The following is a 25,255-nucleotide window of genomic DNA, read 5'->3' as shown; positions in this document are numbered from 1 at the left end:
CTTGGGCAGCCAAATTGATAGAAGCAAAAAAGAAAATGCTGAAGAGGATCACAGTTGTTAGAATAGGGGCTCAAATTGTTAGGATAATATTAAGGATAGACTAGTTCATATGTCTAGCAGCACATGCAGAGAGAAACTGTAGATAACATTGGGGCAAGTTGAGGCGAAAATAGCAAGAACTATTGGAGTGAAAGAGTAACAGATATATTACTGGTAGATTTAATAGACAACCAACCATGTTTACATGGTAACGAGTGGTCCTACTGGGTGAATCACATTATTTAGAAAACTAGGAAATATATTTGGACTCTTAAAAAGTGTGCTTGGATCGTAAAACATTCTTATTCAATGTCTTAGCAACATTATCTCAAGAAAAACATGGTCAACCAATAGTTTAAATATCAATGCAAGAAAATGAGATCATAATGACATTTTTCTTTCTGGTGATCCTAAAGATATGTACTTTCATCTCCAGGAATAAAAATGATAGCTTTTTTATACTTACTCGGTCATTTTTAACAAAATGGATTTCAAATCATTTTTTAAAACATGTTGATTCAAAACATTGTTTTCCTGTAAAAAGACTGGTAAAACAAAATTGTATCGCTTTCAATTTTATATCTCAAAAATGGAAAGAAGTTTTTGAACAAGTAGTTTACTTGATTTCTTTGTCCTGAAAAAAAGGTGCATCCTAGTAGTTGCACACAGTAATCCTATTTAGAGCCATTTTTTTAATTCACTTTTAAAATAATTATTGAAATAAACTTATTTGAATTATTTAATAAGTTAATTCAAATTATAAGCTGTGCACATTTCTTAAAAACCATGAGCAATAGGAATAAAAAAATTCTTGCCTCCCAAGAATGGTTGATTCATCTTTTTTTGTAAAGATAAATAAAGTAATATCTTGCGGAGAATATATGATATTATGCCAACATAGCAGCTTGCCTTAAGTAATATATTTCACTTAATCATTTTAGGCTGTAAATCCATGAAATAATTCCACACTCATAAAATTAACCATGAATTATACCAAACGCAAAATTCTGTTTTGATACGCAGCATACCATGATAAAGAATGGGAGTAGAATAGTTCAACAGTATCAACTTTTTCATTACAGGTGTTAGTACGACTTTGTGGACATACATCTCCAGCTGAAGAATTGGCGAGGAAGGATGATCTGAATTTGTTATTTTCTGCCATCACAAGTTGGTGTCCTCCTCACAATGTGCTCTGGAGGAAAAGTGCAGCAGAAGTTCTCATGACTTTGTCAAGACATGGCCTCAGTCAGCCAGTTGTCAGTTACATTCACAGTGAGTGAAAATGACTTAAGTCTTACTATATTATTCTAGTATTTCATGTTAATTTGTAAATTTCATGCACTTGAAATCTCAATCATATAAAACAATAAACCCTGCGGACAACCTACACTGTTCCGGCTACTTTTCTTTTTATGATGCGGAGTATTATTTACTGATTTGACCTCAAATGCATTAATTCATTCAATTATTTTTACAATGCAATAATTTTTCAAAGTGTAAAAATCATTTGCCTTGACCAGGATTCAAACTCAGATCCCTCAATGGGTGAGGGATCTGCAAACTGTAGTTTGACTGGCTAAAGCGCTGAGCGCTTTAGCCAGTCAAACTACAGTTTGAAAAATTATTGCATTCTAATTCTCATTAGCCACAGTAACTTTTAACAGAATTTCCTGGAGTTTCTTTGAAATTTTAATTTTTTGTTTATGTAGAAGCAATCGCACAAATTTAATTGTAAATAATTTGGGTGCTTATAACATATTGCATATTTTAACTGTAAATAACTGACTATAGAATACGCATAATTTATTATCAAATAAATGAACAGATGATCTTAATCACTTATTGGACTTTAGACATTGGATGGTAGTTATCATAGCCATCAGGAATCTTCATTTATTGTATGTTTTTATTTTGAACAGGTAAGGGCTGTGTAGCTTTATGCATTAAAAACATGCAACGGGTACAAGAGCTGTCACCACTGGAAATTGTCGAAATGTTTGTAACTGTATTTTGTTTCCTAAAAGATTCCAGTGAAGTTTCTCAAGCCCTTTTGGAAGATTTTCGCCTATGTCAGGGCTATCTTTTTTTGTCTGAATTTCTTTTAAGGTAAGATTTAATTTTTTGTAATGAGTAGTCTGCATTTTTTTAAATTGTTTTTTTTATTTTACATAATGGCACTTTTTACTATTGTATTAAGTTAGATGGTTTTATTTGTCCTTGTTATACAGGCTTGAGCAAGACCCCTCTGCAGAAGCTCAGGAGGCTATAAGGAATCTTGTTCTTATTGTTGCCTCATTGACAATGTGTGGCTTTATTGAGCTTAAACCAAGCCAGGCCAGCTTGGGGTCAATATTTCACATGATAGACTTTATTCTGCCTCAACCCTCAGGATGTGGTAAGTTATGAATGATTTTATTTATTTGATATATTTTAATGTGATTATATTTGTAGCATTTGTATTTGTAGCATAGTATTTGTAACTGTCTCTCAAATAAAAATTTTAATTATAATGGCATCCAAGATTAAATGGAGCAACTAGTTATAAATTGTCACGCAATTGTCTATGGACTCAATTGATGCTTCTAATTTCATCTTATTTCCATTTTGACGCTGGGTGCACACCAATTAAACAATGACAAAAGTTTGGTCCATGAAAAAACAACTAACAATGTTGGTCTCTCTTAAAATATATTATTATTTGGCCTTATAAACATTTCAAATAGCTGAGAAACACCCACAATAAAAAAACTACTCACCACACGCCTTTCCCTGTTTGAATCGCCTTAGTGCCTTTTATTTTCGATTTCTAGCTTAGGAATGTTAACATTGGACAAAATGTTTTTCAATATGCTATTTGCTATATTTTGACATGTCCTTTTTTGTACTGGATGAAGTAGCTCTACTCAGCAGTAAGGTTTGCTGAGCTGTGAAATAATGTAATTGATGCTCTAATTACTTCTTTCTAGGTGCTAGTGTGCGTAACATTCAAGCATTTCAAGTACTGCAATCAGTTTTCCTGAAGGCCAGTTCTGCTAGCCTGTGCAGCACTATTCTTGATGCCATCTCAAGTGTGTACCACTCCGATGATGCCAACTATTTCATCCTGGAAGGGCAGCATACCCTTTCACAATTTGCTGAAAGAATCCACTTGAAGCCTCCTGAAATACAGGTTGAGTTTCCATACTATTTTTTGTTCCGAGGATACTATGTTATGTTGGCAAACTTGCAAGATAATAAATACAAATGCATTTTGTTCATCATTATTTGCTTTAAGATGTAATGATGCAATGAGAAATTGCTTATGTGAAACTTGTTTCTCCATTGTGCAAAAATATTCCCTTGACCAGGACATGAACCATGGATCTTTCAACTTGCCAGGCCGTTGCCCTAATCACTTAAGCTATCGAGGAAATGTAATTTACACTGAAATCTGCAGAGGGTTAATGCAACGAAGTGCCCCGATTCTTTGGCTTGGTTTTTGGTTGAAAGGAAATAAGTTGATTGCTGTGACTAAATTTTCAAAAAATAGAATGGATTTTGGATTTTTTTGTAGCAAAGCCAACTAGTTGCAACTTCTCAGGATAAATATCTGACAACACAGCATAAAAAGCATGACATTTTGGAACCTAAATTCTCATGATCATGGTTCTGAGGACTATGCAGTATTTCCACTTGGCTTTAATTTCTACAGTGTAGAGGATTGGTTGAAATTAGGTGGGGTGCATTGATTAAACATCGTTTGTATTTTACAGGAGAAATTCTTTCAACTTCTGGAGTTCATCATTTTCCATCTACATTTTGTGCCATGCAAGGAACTCATATCTCTTTCAATTTTGCTGAAAGGCCAGACATCAGTCACCTGCAGCATAATTTGTATGCAGACCCTTCTCAATATTCTAAGGTAAACACTGATTTATCCAATGAAAACAAATCCAGTGCGTTGATGTGTGACAATATTAATATATCTTGATGAAAATATTGAAGTTAGATTTAATTAAAACAATGGTTTGAGATTCATTTGTAGGATAGGTGGAATACTCGTACTTAGTCCCTTTGTTTGAAACAAAATTCTCTTGCAGAGTATGTATTCTTATGAAAGCTTATTCACCCTTATGTAGAAGAGAGTTAAATGCCTTCTTCCAACAAAATAGAACATTTAAATAATTTTTTGGTGAAACTATTAAAAATGTCCTTGAGTCCCTTTGTTTTAAAAGTTGGTGGATAAATCTTCTTTCCCTTCTACTTTTATTTTTGTCTTGTGCATTAAATGTATTCTGATTTACTGTTATGTTTATCCTGTATAGCTTTGCTGCAGTAATACAATTACTGTGGCAGAAAATCATTTTTGTTTTCATAGCAATGATAGCCATTATTGTGAATGTCAGTTTTGAAGATTGATTCATTTACTTAACATAGTTATATGATATTAACATACATGTATTCATCATTCTGGCCTTAAGAGCACTACCATTGCACTCATATTTTAGGAAAGACGATTTTCATTCCTTTGGAATTCAATGTTGGTTGTGCTAATTCCCTTCAATTACTCATCCATATCAGTTTGTTTACTTTGTGAGCAGCTACTACCTGACAAATGATCAGCTGTAATTAGAGATGAAGTTCTGTTTTTGTACTTAATATGATTTTTATGGCGTAGGAAAATGTAAAAATATCTCCCATTTTATTCTTTTAAAAAGCTCACCTAATAATGATTTTGTTAGATTTCTTTAGGAACCACCACATGTACATATTTTGTATTTTTAGAAAATAGGAACAAGTTACTATCGGTATAGATGGGGTCCAAAAGTTTTTTCCTTGTCAGATAGGGCATGTGACGGTCACTCTCCTTAAGCATTAAAGAAAGTATTCAGAAGTTATGAAAATGAGATGAATATTTAAAAAAAATAAGAAAAGAGCATTGTAATAAAGTGTCTGACTTTCCGTTCAAAAGATAGGGCTAGAGTTGTAAGAAATCATAATAATAGCTTGCGTAGGATAATTGTATCTTAATTTTAAAGTATTCATTATGTTGCAAAATCAGCAATATTCAATCAAATGTTGTTTAATCAAATGTTATTCAAAATTAACCTCTTAAATGCTGGAATGTTTCGGTGTTTAAGTTGTTTTCCCTTGATTGGGATGTGAACCTGAATCCCTCGGTACCCAGTTGCGTGTTTCAGCCAGTTAAGCCACTGAGGCATGCTCTGACACCTTGATTATTAAAGGGTTTAAAGGAATGCGTATTGTGATGAATTATGACATCACTAAGGTATTATGGTCATGAGCATCGCACCACATTCTACAAGGTATAAACTAACATTCGAATGCACAAGTGTTTGCCATTGACAAATTCAAAGAACAGAAAATATTACAGCTACTTCAGCAGTGTTACTTGCTGGTATACACTGAAATTCAAGGATTTCAAAAATGCTGGGCAATGCAAATAATTTTTACTCTATGAACATCTTGTATTATGGTGCACATGGTTGAAGTGACTGGCACAGCATTTCCTGGAGTGCATTCAATTACCTTTATTACTTATTAATAAGGCTATATAAATAATAATTGCCCCTCTGCATATGAAACCATGGAATTATCAGTTTAAATGATATTTAAGACATTTTAACTGGAGTTTGTAATTGTTGAGAGGGTTTCTTGTCTAATGAATGGATGTGATAAATTTTGTCTTTAATTGTTGAGGCAGGTATATTAGTTTATTTCAAGTGTTGATAAAAAAGATTTTCAATACATTTCCTACATGGTGGCATTTTTTTAAATGATAAATTAATTTCCAGAGGTAGTTTTTATGGATGTCATATGATTTTCAGCAAATTTTCAACATCTCGACTTTTGTTAGGATATTTGATTTTGATGATATTCTTCAGGGTTAATTTACATCCCAAGAAACAAGTTCCTCTCCACTTTTCCCCTTCTGAGGGCATTTAGAGATCATTAAAAGTACAAGCAGTCAATTTTATTGCACAATTCATTTTTTATGTAATGCACAAGTTTATTCATGGTTATAATCTTTGAAAACATCACAAATAGTTCACCCTTCACCATCATTCTTTAATTAAGTGCCGTAAGCTACAGAAAATTTTATGTTTAGAAATTATTAATAATCTCAATGGACACGAAATACATTGTGATGATGCAAAATTTCTAAGGTTGTAAAGAAAACAAAAAATGATGGAAATTGAAAATTCCATGCCTGTGAAAGCAAGATTTTGCAATATATGACGTTGTATTTGGATTTGAGGTTTTAATAATGGAAAGTATGGGTTGTCCTTATTCAGGCTGTGTGTATTTTCATTATTCTTGAATGCAGCAAATGCATGAATTAATCTTTCTTTATATATTGTGAAACTGCTTCCATTGGTATTTATTTGATATCATGCTTTCTACTCTCATTCTAGGCATAATGCCATATTTAAAGATGTCTATCGAGAGGTCGGGATATTGGAGGTGTTTGTCACTTGCTTGCATAGGTATGCTGCTCTGCTCAAGGAGAAACAACAAGCTTTGGAGGAAGGAAAAGGTAAACTCGGCATTGATATTATATTTGTTCTAATTATGTTCTGTGGGTCACTGTTTTCCAAGGGTATAACGTTGGACAACTGACCGGAGGGCCTGGGTTCAATTCCCAAGCACGCCTCACTCAGCACCCTCATCTCCACCTAAGCTGTGATATTTTGGGTACCAGGTCTTCCTGGAAAACCATATCCGGCGCAGGGAAAGGAACTGGCCCCCTTAACATGGCGTGTGAATTTCACATGCCGTTGGATTTAGTACTCTACCATCACCTACCAAATCAACTTCGGGTTGTATATTGTGTTAATGGTTTTTTAATTAGATTCAAAGGATTTTTACTTGTTTATCTCTACAATTAAAGAGGAATATTTATATGAGTTCAAATCAAGCCACTTGCTGTGCACCGTAATTTTTCACTTAAAAATAGGACACAAACGAGGTAAAAATATTACTAATTAAAAAGTTCAATTGTGTAAATATATGGGAATTTACTCTTGTGAATTCCATCACTTTTATTCTAATAAAACTTGTACAACTATGTTCATGATTATGCTAAAATTAATTTTGATCACTTGTATTAATCTCTGTGTTCCAATGACCCCTAGAGTTGTGCTGGCAGGAGCAATCATAATTGCTCCTGGTAGGGCTACCCATGCCAGATAGGTTGAAGGTTATGAGCCAGACAAAAGGTAGTCAACGCAGCGTATGTTCCTCAGTAAGGCAGCTGTAAGGTGTCTGACCCTTGTGGGGCGGCCATTGAGTGATCGTGTCACGTTAAAAACACTATTAAGGAAGGTAAAAGGAAACCACCTCAATTATTATTCCCAAGATTTCTATGATGGACACTATAGAGAATGAGTCCTGGTAACTATGGGACTCAGTCCAATCGGTTGTGTGTCGTGCCTGGCTGAAGGAGAGGCAAGGCTTCCACGGTCCTTATCTCACGAAACCCTTGGAAAAGAAAACCGACAACAGCAGGACAGAAGATGCAGAAGAAGAAGACCAATTTAGTTAGAATAGGAACTTGGAATGTTTGTACAACGTTGGGGACAAGAAAATTAGTGAATATTAGGCGAGAGATGGAAAAAGGAAATATAAATATTTTAGGTTTAATCAAGGTAAGATGGAAGGATATCGGGGATTACTGGAGTGATAGCTATAGAATAATATACTGACACACTTGGTCATTGTTCAGGTATACATGCCACGAAGCAATCATAAGGAAGAAGAGGTCAATAGGAAATACGATCAGTTACAGGACATAATCGGATGAGGTCCTGTAGGGAAACATTTGATTGTGATGGGGATTGGAATGCAACGCTAGGCAAAGAAAGAGATGGTGATGAGGTGGGGAACTATGGTTTAGGTACGAGTAGTTACTGCGGGGAGAAAGCAAATGAGTTTGAGAGAGAAAACCGTGGATTAGGGTAAAGAGCTGAGTACTATCAAGCAAAAATGGAGATACATCGAAAAAGGGATGTTGAAAGCGGCAAATGAAACTATACGAACCATAAATGAGAAAAGCACAATGAAACCATGGATCACGGATGTGATGATTAGAAAGATAGATGAGAGAAGAAAATGGAAGAAAGTGAACACAGATAGGCAGAAGGAAGTACGAAGAGTTAAATAATAATTTGAGATGGGCAACAAATAAAGTAAAAGTAGCATGGTAGAAGATGTAGTGGGAGAATATGGAAAGTTTGCAGAAGAGGGTGTAATTGGTGCACTGTACAAGTAGGTTAAACCACTATCAGGAAGTAAGAAGGGAAGATCTTTGCTAGCAGTTAGACATAAATCAGGTAAGATAATAGTTGACATGGAAAAGATCCAAGAGATATGGAAGGAATATATAGAAGAACTGTATGATAAAAAGTTTAGGCCAAAAAGCTTACACAGAAAGAGACATAGAAAGAGAACATGGCGTAGATGAAGATAGCTTAGGTCCAGGTATACTTGACGATGAGATAGAAAGGGCATTAAGGGAGATGAAATCAAATAAGGTGGTGGGGGTAGACAAAATTCCTGCGGAACCTCTAAAAGGTTTAGGAAAATGTGGTAAATGCTACATCATGTGAGGACTACAGAACAATAAGTTTGATTTCCCATGCAGCTAAAGTGGTTCTCATGATTATCAACAAAAGGATGGAGAGCAAGGCAAATGATTACTTTGGGCATGATCATTAAGGGATTAGGAAGTGGAGAGGCATGCAGGATGACATTGCAGTAATGAGATCACTAATCAAGAGGAATATAGAACAAACACAATCAGGACCTATTTGCCTGTTTCGTAGATTTAGAAAAGGCGTTTGATAGAGTGAATTGGGAAAAACTATGGGGGATATGTAGTGGTTAGTGTCAGTTATGTGCTTGGCAACGTTGGATTTTTTTTGGCTTATTTTTCTTAAAGGGGCTAAATGTGATTTAGGTATCATATGCAAATACAAGCTCAAAGACTAATTTTTTTTCTCATAGCAATTGAGTGTGCAAGAAAGGACCATGGACCTCACAGACTTTAATTTAATGGATCTTTTCAAGCATGATTGCAGTTAGTAGAATTTTGACTGCCTCTTTGAAATAAATGCCAATGAAGCTTTGCAGAAGCCTAGATTGAATGCAGTTTTTTAAAGGACTTGGTTATTGAATTGGAAGCAAATTCATGTGTTTAAATTTATAATGGCTATGAAGGGAGGTAGGTTTTGTTAAATAGAGACTTTGAAGCATTTATCATTCTTTTTAATTAGGATTGGGCATGGTTAGCTATGAGAAGGTCCTGGTTGATGCTATTTGTTTATGTTTGCTCATATTTGTTGATTTTGTTTCTTTAGGTCAATGTTTACCTTGATCTTTTGTTCCAAATTGTTGATAACTGTGGTTGGTTGATCTGTTCCAGAATACAGCATACCGGAAGAAAGTGAGAAGCTTGGGTCACTTGTAATGGAGGCATTGACTGCGCTATTAGCTGGTAATGCAAGTAATGCAGGGGTCTTTAGGGAGTGTGGTGGAGCTCGTTGTGCTCATAATCTGGTCCCATATCCTGAGTGCCGCCAGCATGCTCTTGGTAAGCGTTTATTTAGTCATAGTACATTTTATACATAGAGTAATTTGTTTCTTTAAGTATTGCTATCCAAATAGATTAAAAATGTAATTTTAAAAATTTATATTGATCCAATGAAAACTTTGTCTGTCTGTTACCAGTGTGGATCATTGGATTAGATATTCAACTTGAAAAAAATGACATTAACAATGCCTTTGCTTAAGCCAGTCAAAGTAATTTGGAAGTTAATATTTCCAATTTAAAACTTCTGGTATCACTTAATCCAAACAGTTAAGTGGGGATCCTGTACCTTAATAATATAACTTCTTAAGGAAGGAAGCAATAATTGTCACAACATAATAATGCCAATTTGTCCACATGACCTTTGAGCCTACTACTATGGACTCTAAAATTACATACACATCTGTCATTCATCCTCTGCATATTTTGGAGACACTCCGCTTATGGAAATGCGTGTATGAGCTTCAATGAAATTAAAATGTTGTGCAAGTATAATATCGATTAGACATAATATTTTTTTACACTTACAGCCATTGTTCGTGAGTTAGTTTTGAGTCCTGGAGGGGATGATGACATGGGCACTCTATTGGGAATGATGCACTCTGCTCCAGCCACTGCTCTTGAATTAAAAACACACATTTTAAAGGTAGGTTTTTTGTAAGCATTTTTACGTATAAATAATGGCTAGTTCATATTCCTATAAAATAAAAGCATGAATTTTCCTCATAATTGCTGTGCTACCAAATTATGTGAATGGAAATCTTTGTATTGTTTCCTAATTTGTGACTCACTTATTGTTGCTTTTTAGCTATTCCAGTGCAAAGAGATAACCATACCTTAACATCCCTTTGAGATTTTACTGGAAAAAGTTTATGCTACTATCACTGAAATAATTTCTATGGGAAAGTTAATTCCATGTTTTGTTCATAAAAAGGTCTTTGATTAATCTTTATATGCAGGAAAAGCAATTTTATATTATCATGTTTTATCATATTTTATTATGTGGACTTGTAATAGAATTAGCCTTGCACAAAAGTCTCTGTGCATGTAATGTGAACAAGTGATTCTTTTTAATGCAGTTTGCTTTACAAGAAGTTTGTCTGATTCGCTTTGAAACTGATAATAAGAAAGGTTATTATACCCCCAATATTCACATTTTTGTTGTAAATTTTTTTCAGTCATTGCTGATTTGCCTTCGGGAAAGCCATCGAACTCGCACAGTATTTCGCAAAGTAGGAGGATTTGTGTATGTAATGAGCGTATTAGTCTCAATGGAGGGTTGCCTGGATGGTGGAATGAGAGTAGATGGTGATAAGTTGACAAATGATATTGTCACAAATGTGCAGCCATTATCCTTATGTTCTGGCATAACATCTTTGTCAAGCCCAACACAGTGGGATACTGTGCCCATCAAGGAAATTCTCGCTCTTCTTCACACAGTATTTAGCACAGTAACTGTTGCTATGCGTTTCGAACCCGCCAATGCCAAGTTCTTTCATCATGAGGTATGTCCTAATGATGTTTTCATTTCCTTTCCTCTCTCAGAAAAATATTATTCAGCATTAACCAAGCATTTAACTTTTTATGGTTTCATATATATTATTGATTGTAATTTTTTTGGATGTGTTACAGAGAATATGGGTAGAATCCAAATAGAATTATCTATCTTTCTGTAATTGTGGCATCAAGTATTGGATTTACACACCATATTAGTATTACAATCCCTTTTTGCTGTATGAAATTTTAAATAAAAAATTTCAAGTTGTTGACGTTGATTGGAATATTAATAAAACGTAGCAAGATGTGTTTATATTCATTTGTTATCTTGATAAATCTACTAGACTTCTAAACTTGTTACATATTTATGCATGTGTACTTACATTATTAATTTGATTGATATTAGTTAAGGATTGATGAATTATTCCTGAATTTTTCCAATTATAGATATGCTTTACCAGTCTTTGTGATACAATAAGGCTTTTGGGATGCTTTTCAAATCAGCAATATTTAGAAGAAATGGATGATGTGGTGATTGCAAAAGAAGAAACCACTTTTCATAATCTTTTCACTGGGAATGTACTGGAGGCTGCGTGAGTTGAGATTATTTATTTTTCTTTTTGCTTGGTATTATATGTTACTTTTTCAATTAATTATAGCCCTTCAAATATTCACACATCAGAGGAATGACACGGAATAACATCGCAAAAGAGATATTCAAATGTAAAATGATATTTTTTTAAACAGAATATGTTAATTTGGGGAAAATACATTGTTTTACAAAAATCGTGTATACTTTTTTCATAATTGATGTGCACATTAAAACTAACTCCATATACCTAATAGATGCAATGCCATTGTGTATTTCAGAATACCGGAGCATATCCACCATCAGCTATCATATGCTTGCCTTGTGATTAGGTTGCTCTATGATGTTGCTCTTGATGCATATGATAAGCCCAACATGGCCACAGTAATATCATTGAAATCTCCATCACATCGTCGTCAACAAGTTGATGTATGCTCAAACTTATTTGGCTAAGAATATTTTGATGAATATTCAACTTATTGATGTTTTTGTGTTACTTAAAACCTTAATTTTTTCATTGTTTTAGGCTCATAAATCCTTGGATTCTCCATCTGGTAAAAGAGCTGCTGTGACATCACTTAACCTAACACCACCAGTACCAGATCCTATTATTGTTCACCCAGGAGTTGTTGTAGCCATTTTACACCTGATTCCTTCAATACAGAATGCAGGGCAGAGACAGGTAAATGTATACCAAATTTGGTGATTCCTTAATTTTAATAGTTAGAATCATGAATAAGGTATGATCAATCAATCAATCAATTAATTTGCAGTGTTCAAAACAAAGTCCTAAGAATCATTGCAGCAATACATTGTGTTCTTGGTAGTGATAATTTTAATGTAATTTTTAGAGCCCTGTAGTAAAAAAATCAGTAATGTGGTTATTGTGCTTGCCTGCTAAGCCAAAGACAATGGGTTCAAGTCCTGCACTGGACATATGTGCTGATTGACACACAGGCTGCTTTGACTCAAGACAACCAATAGTAAACCAATATCTATCACACCTATGGATGGACATCTAGGCAACCAAAAATTTTAGCTTAAAAAAACAAATGGAGTGAAATATTTAATTTATTTTATCTTCCAATTCCAGTAAATAATTTTACTATTAAATTTTATTCTTCCCAGAGATGATTAAATTGACTAATTGTTATAGCATTTTAGTTCTTATTCGTAAGTTTTTGTTTGCATTGTTTACAAATGTGGCTTCATCAAATATAGATTTTATAAATACATTTGATACTAGTAAATATTTTTATTGATTTTTCAAATGAATATCAGAGAAGGAATCTGCCAACACATTAACCTGAACTGCTTAAAATGTTATGCTATTGTTTTTCTGATGGAAGCATTTGTTTGGACTTTTCATTTGCCTGAAATAAAGCCACTGTTGCTGCCCGGTTTCATTTTAGCATTAGTTTATTTAATATTGTTTATTACATTTAAAAGTGTTAGATATTTAAAGCGCAATAAAAATTTAATAAAAGCTACACATTATGTGCCAAAAAGATGCAATTATAGGAAACTTACTGGGAAAGGAAAGAATTTACAAATAAAATTGTATGTATATTAATTTCATCGACACGCAGAAACACAAAGTGTAATATTATTAATTTTATGATGACACTGTAATGAATGTAATTTGGAAACCTCAGCATAAGCTTTAAAAATTATTCTCTGCCTTTCCAATCCCAATTTGACATAAAACTTAGCAGATTTGTTTCCCTTGTCTCCTTAAAAAATGTAAATTTGAATATTCACTTAATCAAGAAACCAGGTATTTTTTTCTTATATATAATTACACTAGGGAACTAGTGTCCCAGGGGTTGAGCGTTCGACTACTGACCAGAGGGCCCAGGGTTGATTCCCAGTAACATTTCTGGACATCCTCAGCCTCACTCAAACTGTGACTTTTCAGGTTCCAGAACTTTCTGGGAAACCATGGATATGAAAACTTGTTATCAACTCCTCATTGTGTTTAAGTAACAGCATTCTTCAGGCACAATACAGTACACTGAAACAACCGAGCATTATGGGACACCTAATTGATACCAATCACTCCTTATGTCCCCCAGATTTATACCTTTCAAAGAGGCTGCACCTCCATGTCTCCTATGACTGTATTTTTATCATCAAATTCAGGCAATTTAAAGTTTGATTTGGGCCCCATGGCCCCCATGGGCCCCTCTTACTACTATCCTCAATCACAATCTATTTGCAATCCTCCCCCCCTTCATTTATACTGATTTATATTCTTTTCCCATGCCTCATTCTGACCCCCCCCCTAATCAAATTTGAAGTGGTTTCACAGTAATACCTTGCTTAAATATAGTATTTTGATTGAAGGAATGTTATGGCCTCCACCTTTTCTCTCTCTTTTTCCCTATCCTTTCATCCTTTTCATTAGACACCTATCACTCACTCACTTCCCTCTCTGCCCTTATCTTTCTTGAAACCAAATCTCTACCCTGGTAGCCATCCATTGTCAATAATGATCCTAAAAAATAGGTGCTGTAGCACCAAAATGGTCCTGCAGATACCCAGTGTCAGTGAGCAACTGAGTCCTATGTTTTTCCGCTCCTTCTCAATCCTTACTTTTCCATCATACCTTCCCTTCGTCCTTTATTGCTTCAGCATGAATGTCCGCATACAGCACTCATATTTAATCATATTATCCTTTGGCTATGCATTTAGGCCTCATTCAGGTTTGTTTAGCCTTGATTATTTTCCTCAGTAGTTTATAACCAATTGTATGATATAAAATCCATAGATGTTAACATGAGTCAGTAAATTCCTGGAGTGAAATGCCTCAAATTAATGTGTTATTGGGCTCTCTTCATGATATTTTCACAATATGATTGGATCCATAAAATATAATTATATCTTGAGGTGGAGACCCACCGTATGGATACAGCCCCAGCGTTTATACAATTTCCAGTAATAATAAATCTGCAACTGTGAGGATCACCATGAAGTTTATCTTATTAGGGCTTTTTTAATGACTTGCTTTTCTTAGTAATATCACACCTAGCCACAAAATTTCATTTCCCACCAACACTTGCCCATTTAACCCACTAACCCAGCATTATCTTCACCACATGTTTTCATTTTCTTAAATGTCCAGTTGACTAGGATAAAAACATTCTTATTTAATGGACTTCAGTTTATGTTCATTATGCAAAATTGAAGAGTTCTACGTAGTGTCAAACTTCACATAAAAATAATTGAGCACTCTTAAATAGATTATTATATTCATTGGTTCATGAGTACATTATTTCATTCATTGGTTAGATGATTAATTTATCAATGACCAAATACCCTCTATCCAATGTGAGCCATTGTAGTTACATTGAATGTTTTTATTGTAAGGTTCAGGAGTTTTCAGGATATTCAGAAAAGATTATACATTGTAATTACTAAGTTATGATCACTTGACATACTTATTTGTTTTTGTGTGAATTGCTTTCTTGCATCTAAGACATTGCTCTGCCGTGTTTACTTTAGCAAGCATTGACTCTCCAAGTATGTGCAGCTGAAGTTCTGAAGTCATTAGTGAGATCCGAACGCAACCAGCAAGTCATGTGTGAAGCAGGATTACCCTGGGAACTCCTTTGTGTTGGTCGCATTGCTCTTGAAGATGAAACTCATCCCCTTCACCCACCCTTGCAATACATGCTTGAACGTCTTGCTGCACAGACACTGGAACCCAGGGATTTACGGTGAGTAAAGAAAATCTAATATATCTTTGAATTCATTCTGCATTGGTGGAATTCCATCTCTAAGTCTATCCATAGCGCAAAGGAAACACTTGGTTTACAATACAATACCTTTGCAATATGTATCGTTTCCACAAAGTGACGCCTGAAGCTATCTCCTCTATCCATAGCTATTATCCGCTCTCACAGTGCATTAATTTGTCATTGCTACTATTTTAACTGTAGTTTTAGAGATCCCCCTCCTAGTCTCTAGTGATAAACATCAGGTTTTATTCTTCCATAATGACCAGGGACCAGGTGGGTTGTTTGAATGGGTTGTATTCTATATTCCTCTCGATTAGTGATTGATCGCATTACTGCAATGGCATCGCGCATGCCTCTCCCCTTCCTGAACCCAAACTGTTTATCCCCTAAGTAATCATTTGCCCTACTCTCTATCCTTAGGTTGATGATCCTGAGAACAACGTAAGTTGTGTGGTAAATCAAATTTATTGTTCTGTAGTCCTTACATGATGCAGCCTTTACCTCTAGCGGAATAGGAACTAACACTGATCTCGCAAAATCTTCTGACCAGATTCCTTCCTCATAAATGCTTCGACTCAGTCCACATAGACTCTTCCTCCCACATTTTCCTAAACCTTTTAGTAGTTCCTCAGAAATGTTGTCCACCCCCACGGCCTTATTTGATTTCATCTTCATCAATGCCATACTGTCTTCCTGTGTAAGCTTGTTGGCCCAAGTTCTTTTGGCCTAAGGTTCTTTATCATATAGTTCTTCTATATATTCCTTCCATATCTCTTGTATCTTTTCTATGTCAACTACTATCGTATCTGATTTATATCTAATTGTTAGCTCAGATCTTTCCTTCTTACTTCCCGATTGTGTTGTAATCTTACTTTTTGTACAGCGCATCAATTTAATCCTTCCTATGCAAACTTTTCATATCCTCACACTGCATCTTCCACTATGCTACTGTTGCTTTATTTGTTAGCCGTCTCAAATTATTATTTAACTCTTCATACTTCCTTTTCCCTAACTCTGTGTTTAAATTATTCCATTTCCTTCTCTCTTCTATCTTTCTAATCATCTCATCTGTGATCCATGGTTTCCTTGTCCTTTTCCTATTAACAGTTCCTATAGTTTCTTTTGTGGCTTTTGATATCCCTCTTTTGATATATTTCCGTTTTTCCTCGATAGGTCTCCACTCTTTTCCCTCATTTTATGATTTTCTCTACAGCCTGCTGATAGTCCTTCTTTGTCGTTCCAGTTAATGCTTCTAAATTCCATTTCCTAACCACCCCTGCCTTATCCTTTTGAATACTTCGCTACAGGTCATGAGCACTAGATTGTGATCAGAGTCTTCATCCGCTCCCTGGAAATTCTGTGAATATATCAAATATCCTAAATCTGTCCCTAATCATAATATAATCTAACTGATACCTTTCTGATTCACTTGGCCTTTTCCATGCCTTTTGTAGTGTCTAAATCAAGTGTTGGTGATGACTAACCCCTGTCTCCTGCAGAATTCAATTGCTTTATCCCCATGGTCTGTCATCATACCAAAACCATAGTCCCCCACCTCATTACCATCTCTACCTTTGCCTACCATCGCATACCAATCCTTCATCACGATCAAATGTTTCCCTGCTTGACACTCGATTATGTCCTCTAACTGATCATATACACTATCAACCTCTTTCTTCTTATGATTGCTTGTTGGCTAATATGCCTGAACAGTGACCAAGTTCATTGATTTTGCTTTTATATCTACTTGTAATATTCTAACTGTTGCTTGCTCAATATTGACTACACATCTTCCTACCTTTTTATCCAATATAATGGCAACCCTTGTTGGTTCTCGTCCCCTCCACTGTATATTACTCTAATATCACTCCAGTAATCCCTGCTATCCTTCTATCTCACCTCGCATGGATGCAAAATATCTATGTTTCCTCTTTCCATCTCTTGCTTCAAACGCTCTAAATTTTTTGTCTTCAACATTGTCCTAACAGTCCCACTTCCTTTTCTAACTAATGTAATCCATTATTCATCACGAAAAAAATGTTTTGCTTTTACAGGGATTTTTTACGCTTGGGAAATCCACTCCGTTCTGCATCTTTAGAGGACCCAGAATCCCATGCCCGCGAGGTGGCCCACAGACCACCACACATATCCTTTCCCTTAAACCGTCACAGTCCATGTTCTCTTGCTGGAGGAGGTCCAGTTCCGCTAACACGAGTCAAGACTTTGGTTTCCATGACAACTCCAAGGGACTTCCGGCTCCTGCATGGAGGAGCTTCGACTGGTGCCATTCTGCCTCCATTTGTAGAATTTGACATGAGTGCCGAGGGATTTGGCTCTCTCTACCTCCCTTCCTTGGCACCCCAGAGCCTCTCTGCGGCAGTTGCTTCATCTGGAGGTGGTGGAATGGGAGGGGGTGGAATGGGGGGTGGTGGCAGTGGAATGGGGGGTGGAGTTGGTTCTGTCGGCAGCAGTGGAACAGGAGGTGGAGGTGGTGACATAAATGTCATAGGTGGAATTGGTTCAGGTAATTGCAAATTTGAATATATCAGCAGTACATTGGGGAAGGTTTGTTTTGTATTTTCAAAAATACCTCTTGATACATAGCATTCATTAAAGAGTTAATTATGTACTCATAATTTTGTAATTCTCATTTTCTTAAATCAATTAAGTAATTATATTCTGCTTTGGTAATCTGTTTTGTATAATTTTTCAAAGAAGCATATTCTATACATCCAATGAAGGAATCACATTTTCCGAGAAACTCTTTCACTCAAAATCTGAGTTTGTTCATGTATAGTTGTATAATTCTCTCTCTATCATATTTTCATTGCAGAGGAATCATTTTCCTATTACTGACTTCAGTTGTTGAGAATTTTTTCCTCCTATCATAGACTTTCTCACATTACAGATGATTGATGAGGTCTTTCAATATTCTATAAGATATGATTGTCCCCATTTTTTCAGTGCTTGGTTAATGTATATTTTGCTCACAAAATTTTTCTGGGCAGCTGATTTTTTCAATAATATTGTTATCTTTTCATACTACCTGCAGCAAATTCTGAAATACATTATGATCCTATACATTTAAATTTATTCACTCTCTTAGTTTTTGCATATTGCTTTCTTAAATTGTATGAATCACCTCTGTTAATAATCATGTATTTGATTTTATATAAACTAACTTTTTATCATCTATATAGTTTTTTGAAGTTCATCTCATGCAATCCATTGTATGTGCAAAACAAACTCAATTCTTTGTATCCATTTTATTTTCCTAGCTATCTCAAAAGGATGTTGTCATCCCAAGTTTGACATGTGCATTATCGTGTCAAAAAGATTTTGTGTTATCTTAGAAAAATATGATTTAGAACTTCAAGTTTTTCAAAACTAACCATAGGTTACTCTCATAAATATTATAAAACACTTTTCATATGGAAATGTATGGCGAATTATCATGAGTTTCAAATTATCTATTGAAAGGTAAATATTTGGTCCTGAAAATGTTGGATAATCGATTATTTATTCATCTTTTCCAGGTGATCGCATATTTCCACCACAAACTGGGTTAAGTTATTCAACATGGGTCTGTGTAGATAAATACTCAGACCCTCGAACTGATCCTCATTGTGTTCGACTTCTAACTATTGCACGGCATATGCCTGGGATTGGTGGCTATGGTGGTGGTGGTAATAGGAGAGATGACCAAAGTCAGCAAGGCCATCACCTTGCCTGCCTTGCCTTTCTACTCTCTGCTAGAGATAAAGCTCTCATTGTTACTACAAGGGAGACAATAATGCCTCAGAGTAAGTTTAATCCATACCCTCTTCAACTGTTATCTTGGTTCATATTACTGGTTCACTAAATGCGAACATATCTTGCTTTAAGGCTGGGCTCAGTTCCTCCAAAATGTGTTGTTAATTCAACTGTCATTAAACTAATGATCATTATGACATTTTTGTTGTGAAATTATTGATGCATTCCATGAAAAGTGCTGTACACTGCTATGACTTTTTTTATACCATCTTATTATCTCTCAGCGCATCAGTAATGATTTAATAACAGCTATAGAATCAAGTGCTGTGATATTAAGCAAAGGTAAGTGCTAGGTCATTCCTCTGTCCTGTTGAAATCTGTAGAATATTGGATTATTAAATATAGCTGTAGGGTATGATTGTTGGGGCAGAGTGACCACATTGCACTGAGAGCTGAGCAGGGGGACAGTAAATGTTGTTTTATTGTTTGAGGAAGGGTTGTGAGATAGAAAGACCTGTCAGAGAAACCATGAGTAATGGAAAGAGGTTAGAAAGGGCTAGTGGAATGATTTCATGAGGGAGGATTGTTAGTGCATTGATGTTATAGTTGTGTGTGGATTTTAGACAGCATCCATAATAAATTCAAGGGAAATGATGCATCAAACTCCTGGATCGCAGCTAATCTGGAAAGATTCAAGTATGAAGATATACTTAATAAATGCTGCAGTTTCGTTTACATTAGGGCAGTAGCAATAACTCTTGTTGTGTTCACTTCTGCAAATGTATTTTATCAGTTCTTGAACACATTCTGCGTATTTCCTTTAATTTTTAACACGGCTTTTAAATGTGCTCTTTAAATACATAACATTTGAACTAAAGATTATTCTACTTCTCTTATTTTTACTGCCCAGTGGTTTTTTCCATTGTAATTGCTGAATTTTATGAAATGATTGAGTTTTAAATTTACAGTTGTATGTGTAAAATAACTTTAAGTTAATAACAGAGGTGAAACTATTACAACTTTCCACTAAATGAGATATATTTTCAACTAGTTTGGATGTACTTAATCATTTTCAAGTGAAGCTTTCACTGGACAGAGTCCAATGTACATATTAAATATAGGAGGTGGGAAGGAAGGCACCTTAATGTCGCATTTCTACGCACAGCTATCATGGCAGCATTCGTGAATATGGACAGCGCTGTTTTAAAGTGTGTGTGCTATTGATTTAGGGCATGTTTGGAGGCAGTCATTGCAGCTGAAGGGGGTTACATTGAGTAATGTTACGCTTGACGGATACCACTACTTGTATGTAAAAGGATTTTCATTTGCATTATTTTTAATACATTTGCTATTAAACAAAAGTTTCATTTGTCCGGATTTAACTGCTGTATGCTGAATTTAATATGTACAGTGTACTCTGTACAGTGAGAACTTCACTTGAATGATGCAGTTCTTCAAAACTTATCTGAAGTATATCTTTATTAAATGGAAAATTGTAATAATCTTCATCTCTGTTATTATGGAACGGTTCCTCCTCATCACAGATGAATCTGTAATTAATGTTAACTTTTAGTTAATGTCATGCTCATCTTGACTCATTAATGGTTTCTTTTCTTCAATTAGGTGCTGCCGAATGGGAACCTGATGTAATGGGTGATGCTGGTGCCAGAGTCTGGTGCCCAGATATACTTCAAGAGGGTCAGTGGCATCACTTGGTTTTGGTTCTCAATCGAGCAGTCCTGAAGAACTCCTCGTTTTCTCTCTATGTTGATGGCCAGCATGTGCACTCGCAGAAGGTATAGCATTTATTTGTTGCTAAGGCTTACAGTGAAGAATTTGATAGTAATATTTTATTTAATGTGCTCTGGTGCAATCTCAATTATGTACAGTTTGATAAAGTTTTTAAAGTGAAATAAGAATGAGGACAAACCCAAAAATCTGAACCACTGGTCAGGAAAAGTACAATATGGTGGAATTTAATCTTTCTACCTTTGAAATAGCAGGCAAGGGAATTACCCTACCATCAAGAAGACTGGTTTTTGTAATCATTTGAAAAATGATGTATAAATTATTCTGCTCACATTTAGGGGAGGGTCATTTGCGCCATAGGGGATGGACAGGAAAGGATGAAGGGTGGAGAGAAACCCGGCATCGGCATTAGCCTACTCTTTACAAAAGGCACCAAGGGGTCCGCAGTTTAACGTCCCATCCGACGGACGGCATACTCACTCAAAGTACCCTCCACAAAGCACCTCAAGTAGGGATCGAGATACCTCTGAAAAATATTCAACACTGCCGGGATTTGAACCCGTGCAGGGTGGGAAGCCAGTACGTTAGCCCCCGCACCATCTCGATCCCAGTAATTCATGTGTCCAAAAGAAATAACATCACCATGGGCAGATACGTTATGTTGATTTAAATCATTATATTGATTTATTTCACATTGTTTTTTATTTGGCCCTGTTGGATTATTGTTCAGTAGCAATTGCTGGGACAGTGTTTGATACTCAAAGAATTATGGGGAAAATGTATCACAGATGCACTGATTTTAATGAAAACCTCCATTTTATTTTATTTATTTTATTTTAAAACATTATTCACATACATCAGTAGTGCCAATTGACAGTGAAAAATATAACAAACATGGAAGAGGACAAGAGGCAATAACAGCATAGCAATAAACAACGAGAACGAACATGGACCGGGGAAAAATTTAATTCATTGAAAGTTGGGATAAAGCTTGGGTGATGAAATTGTTGCATGATAAATTAAAAGGATCGACAGTGTGAGGGAGTGAATTTAGAAGGAAGGGGAGGCGAAATAAAGGTGAGCGCTTGGTGAGAGATATTCTAGAAATAGGCAGATGGAGTAGGGATTGGGTGCGGGTGGATCGCGTTGGTATCCTGAAGTTGAAGAGAGAGCAGTTCAGGGCAATCAATAGTTGAGTTTAGGGTGTGGTGGAGGAGTTTTAAATCAGCTTTAAGCCTGTGGTTTTGGGGACTAAAAATGGATAAAGAAGACCAATAATTTAAATTTGATTAAGAATTCTAATAATTTAAATGCAGAATTTTATTTCAAGTAAAATGAGTATTTCAGAAATCAAAAAACTGATATGTGATTGCATATGAAGTGAACCAAAGGTAGATATATTATGGCATTTCTTGCCAAAATGGAAGTGAAGTCTTTGAATATAAATCCGAAGACACTGAGATGGTGCCTGAAAGGCTGCATCTCTCCTTTCTTTTATACCCAGTGATAGTCCTCTTATGCACGGATGATTTTATTTTACATATTCATTTCAAATATATGTGTATTTGCTCTATTACATTAGTAATTACAGTGAAATTTATGGAAAATTTCAGCTCCTAAAGAAAAGCTCTACTTTTGTCCAAGAAAGTAATCAATTTGGTAATTTTGAATTTATATTTAAAATAAATTAAATTAATCAATGGTTGATTTTTGATAATTATCAACTTAATTTTTAGTGCTAGTTAGAGATGACATAATTGATTGCAATAGCTGCTTGGCCTTTTTTTTCAAGTTATGACTTATTAATCCCTAAATGCATAGGTCAGTGTATTATGTTCTAAAACCCATTAAGGGTTTCAAGATTTTATCTATAGATTGCTATGTGCTATTGGCCCCCCAGTAGATTTTTCTTTAATACACAGCTTTAACTTTTTCTGGTGAACAGCTACATTACATCTCCCAGAATCCTGGTGGTGGGGCTGCTAACTTAACTGTAGCATCCTCTGTGTATGGCTATATTGGTACACCACCTGCTTGGCGACGTTTTTCTCGCCTCTCTTGGAAACAAGGGCCTTGTCATCTGGTGGAAGAAGTTCTTAGCCCACAGACAGTGGCTCTGCTGTATCAACTCGGCCCCCATTATATGGGCAGCTTGCAATCTCCAGAGCCAAATGGTATGCTAACAAATTTATGCCCTTTTTAATTTAGTTCCTTATTAATTGTTTGATTGAACTTAATGTAAGTAGTTTAGCTATTAATCTGAGTTATTTCACTAAATATTCATTTGCTCCTCTGAAAATATCTTAATCTTTGTTTAGCTTTTACTCGATTACCATCTTTTAATATTTAACGAGACGATGAATAATGTAATTTTGTAGAAAAGTATGGCAATTTATTTGATATTCTATTTACATTTTCTCTTTTAGGCTCTGAACCAATGGCTCCTCTTGTTCCAGAAGAGAAAGTCATATTTGGATTGAATGCAAAAGCTGTTTCTCAACTTACTCTGGCTAAAATAAGGAAAGTTTACAGTCGAGCTGACAATAAATCAATTGCAAAACAGGTAATTTAATTTGCAATGTTTAATAGAAGAAGTTGTCTTTTACTTGTGGATTTGCGTCGTGTATCTATCATTTTTGTTGCAAGGTACAACATTGGTAGGCATATAAGATGAGTCTCTTGCTCTTGTTGAATTCTTCGTAGCAAACTTTCTGAATGCTCCCCATAATAATGGTAAATGGCATAATGGTTATTTGACTGCATAATAGTAAATTCTTATGCATCGGAAGCTTTTTTATACTAAAATGATGCCTCAAAAACCCAAACATGTCTATTTGGTGTATCTTAATTTCAAGAAAATATAGCATTTATTTTAAATGAATTCTTTGTGATTCTAGTTTCAATAGGTAAAATTTTACTAGCTGAGAAGTTATTATTATATTTGTAGTTTGCATAATTCATGTGCTTTAAATTTTAATAACTTAAAGATGTTACTGATGATGATAAATAAATTTTTTTAAACTTTTTGTAATCCTTAGTGCCTTTCTTACAGCTGGGTATGTCTTCACATGAGAATGCAACTCCAATCCGTGTTCTACACAATTCTGCAGGACATCTGAGTGGGCCAGCAAGGTCTTTGGGAGGTGTAGTGATAGGTTATCTTGGTGTACGGGTGTTTTCTCCTAGACCTGTTGCAAAAATAGTGGAAAATGTTGGTGGTTGCTCAGTACTCTTAGGTAACTGCTGTTTGTTCTCAATTAATATTTCATAATTCACTAACCATAAAAAGTATAGATAGGCTAATCATAGAAAATAGAAAAAAACCATAGAAATTAGAAATATATGGTAAATTTTGGAAAGGACTAGATCCTGGTGTCATAACATTTTCCATTGATATTTGGCACAAAACAAAATTGGATCCAGTGGCATTAAAATCAATGAATTAATTGTGAATTGAGTATTGGGGTCTAATGCTTTTCCAAGGCCCAAAATATTTTATGGCTCTGGTATATAGTGAGCAAAATATAATGAATATTTAATAGTTTCTTCAAAGTAAAATGCATCTACATCAATATTATTTTCCAAATAAATTGTGTCTGGTACAATCACATCCTTAAATACTCAAATTTCAATTAATGAGTGGTCCTATTGGAATAAAAGATTTAAAATACCAGCAGAGTCATTTTGTTAAAGTCAGTAGAACTTAGAGGATTAAAGGCAGTAAAATTTATTATATTTGTGATGAGAGTTTATTTTTTCTCAAAATAATTGGAAATGAAGCCAGGATATATATACTTTGAGTGCCAAATCAGAGTATGTGTCTTTGACAGCTCTATTTATTCCTTATGTTATCAAAGGAACATTATCAGACTAAAAATGTGCAAAGAATAAATTGCCCTACCCAAATAAATTGTTCATTCCATCAGGAAAAAAAGTGACTGGTGAAATATGTACATATTTGCCTACCAGGAGAGTTACATTGGTGCCATGCATTGGTGCTGTTATCTCAGGGGGCAAAATTTATAATTTTGATGTTTAATCACTTCTGAAATTGTAGAAAACATCCATGAAGTCCTCCAAAGTTTGGGAAAAAAACGGTGTGAAGTTTTGACATTCATGAAAATGAAGAATTCAAAAAAATGTTTTCTACCATTTTGATTCTTGTAATTGGGATGGGAAAATCCCTTGTATCAAAGATTCATTAATTAAAAATAAAAGGGATGTTTTTATGGCTTCCAAACAATGATGAATAACTTGATCAAGACTTTCATCAGGGCCAGTACTGAATTTGTTTCT

At 35.0% G+C, this 25,255-nt stretch overlaps 1 protein-coding gene across 1 annotated transcript in view; it reads left to right on the top strand.

The window, feature by feature from the left end:
* LOC139687260 (WD repeat and FYVE domain-containing protein 3-like) overlaps positions 1 to 25,255 on the top strand; it is a gene marked incomplete at its 3' end in the record, with an annotated part of 62,072 nt that overhangs the window by 9,288 nt on the left and 27,529 nt on the right. The window contains exons 5-23 of the mRNA XM_071584397.1: positions 1,122 to 1,314; positions 1,962 to 2,148; positions 2,271 to 2,437; positions 3,009 to 3,211; positions 3,795 to 3,943; positions 6,459 to 6,580; positions 9,467 to 9,634; positions 10,162 to 10,277; positions 10,810 to 11,136; positions 11,576 to 11,721; positions 11,999 to 12,146; positions 12,244 to 12,399; positions 15,222 to 15,436; positions 17,512 to 17,870; positions 18,994 to 19,260; positions 20,834 to 21,006; positions 22,905 to 23,133; positions 23,386 to 23,522; positions 24,012 to 24,195. Coding sequence (XP_071440498.1) covers positions 1,122 to 1,314; positions 1,962 to 2,148; positions 2,271 to 2,437; positions 3,009 to 3,211; positions 3,795 to 3,943; positions 6,459 to 6,580; positions 9,467 to 9,634; positions 10,162 to 10,277; positions 10,810 to 11,136; positions 11,576 to 11,721; positions 11,999 to 12,146; positions 12,244 to 12,399; positions 15,222 to 15,436; positions 17,512 to 17,870; positions 18,994 to 19,260; positions 20,834 to 21,006; positions 22,905 to 23,133; positions 23,386 to 23,522; positions 24,012 to 24,195 — 3,646 coding nt within the window. The remainder of the gene's footprint in view (positions 1 to 1,121; positions 1,315 to 1,961; positions 2,149 to 2,270; positions 2,438 to 3,008; positions 3,212 to 3,794; positions 3,944 to 6,458; positions 6,581 to 9,466; positions 9,635 to 10,161; positions 10,278 to 10,809; positions 11,137 to 11,575; positions 11,722 to 11,998; positions 12,147 to 12,243; positions 12,400 to 15,221; positions 15,437 to 17,511; positions 17,871 to 18,993; positions 19,261 to 20,833; positions 21,007 to 22,904; positions 23,134 to 23,385; positions 23,523 to 24,011; positions 24,196 to 25,255) is intronic.

Source organism: Hetaerina americana, unplaced genomic scaffold (genome assembly GCF_022747635.1).
Source record: "Hetaerina americana unplaced genomic scaffold, ioHetAmer1.1.p SCAF_19, whole genome shotgun sequence".
NCBI classification, from domain to species: Eukaryota; Metazoa; Arthropoda; class Insecta; order Odonata; family Calopterygidae; genus Hetaerina; species Hetaerina americana.
This window is presented reverse-complemented; position numbering and strand designations above follow the sequence as displayed.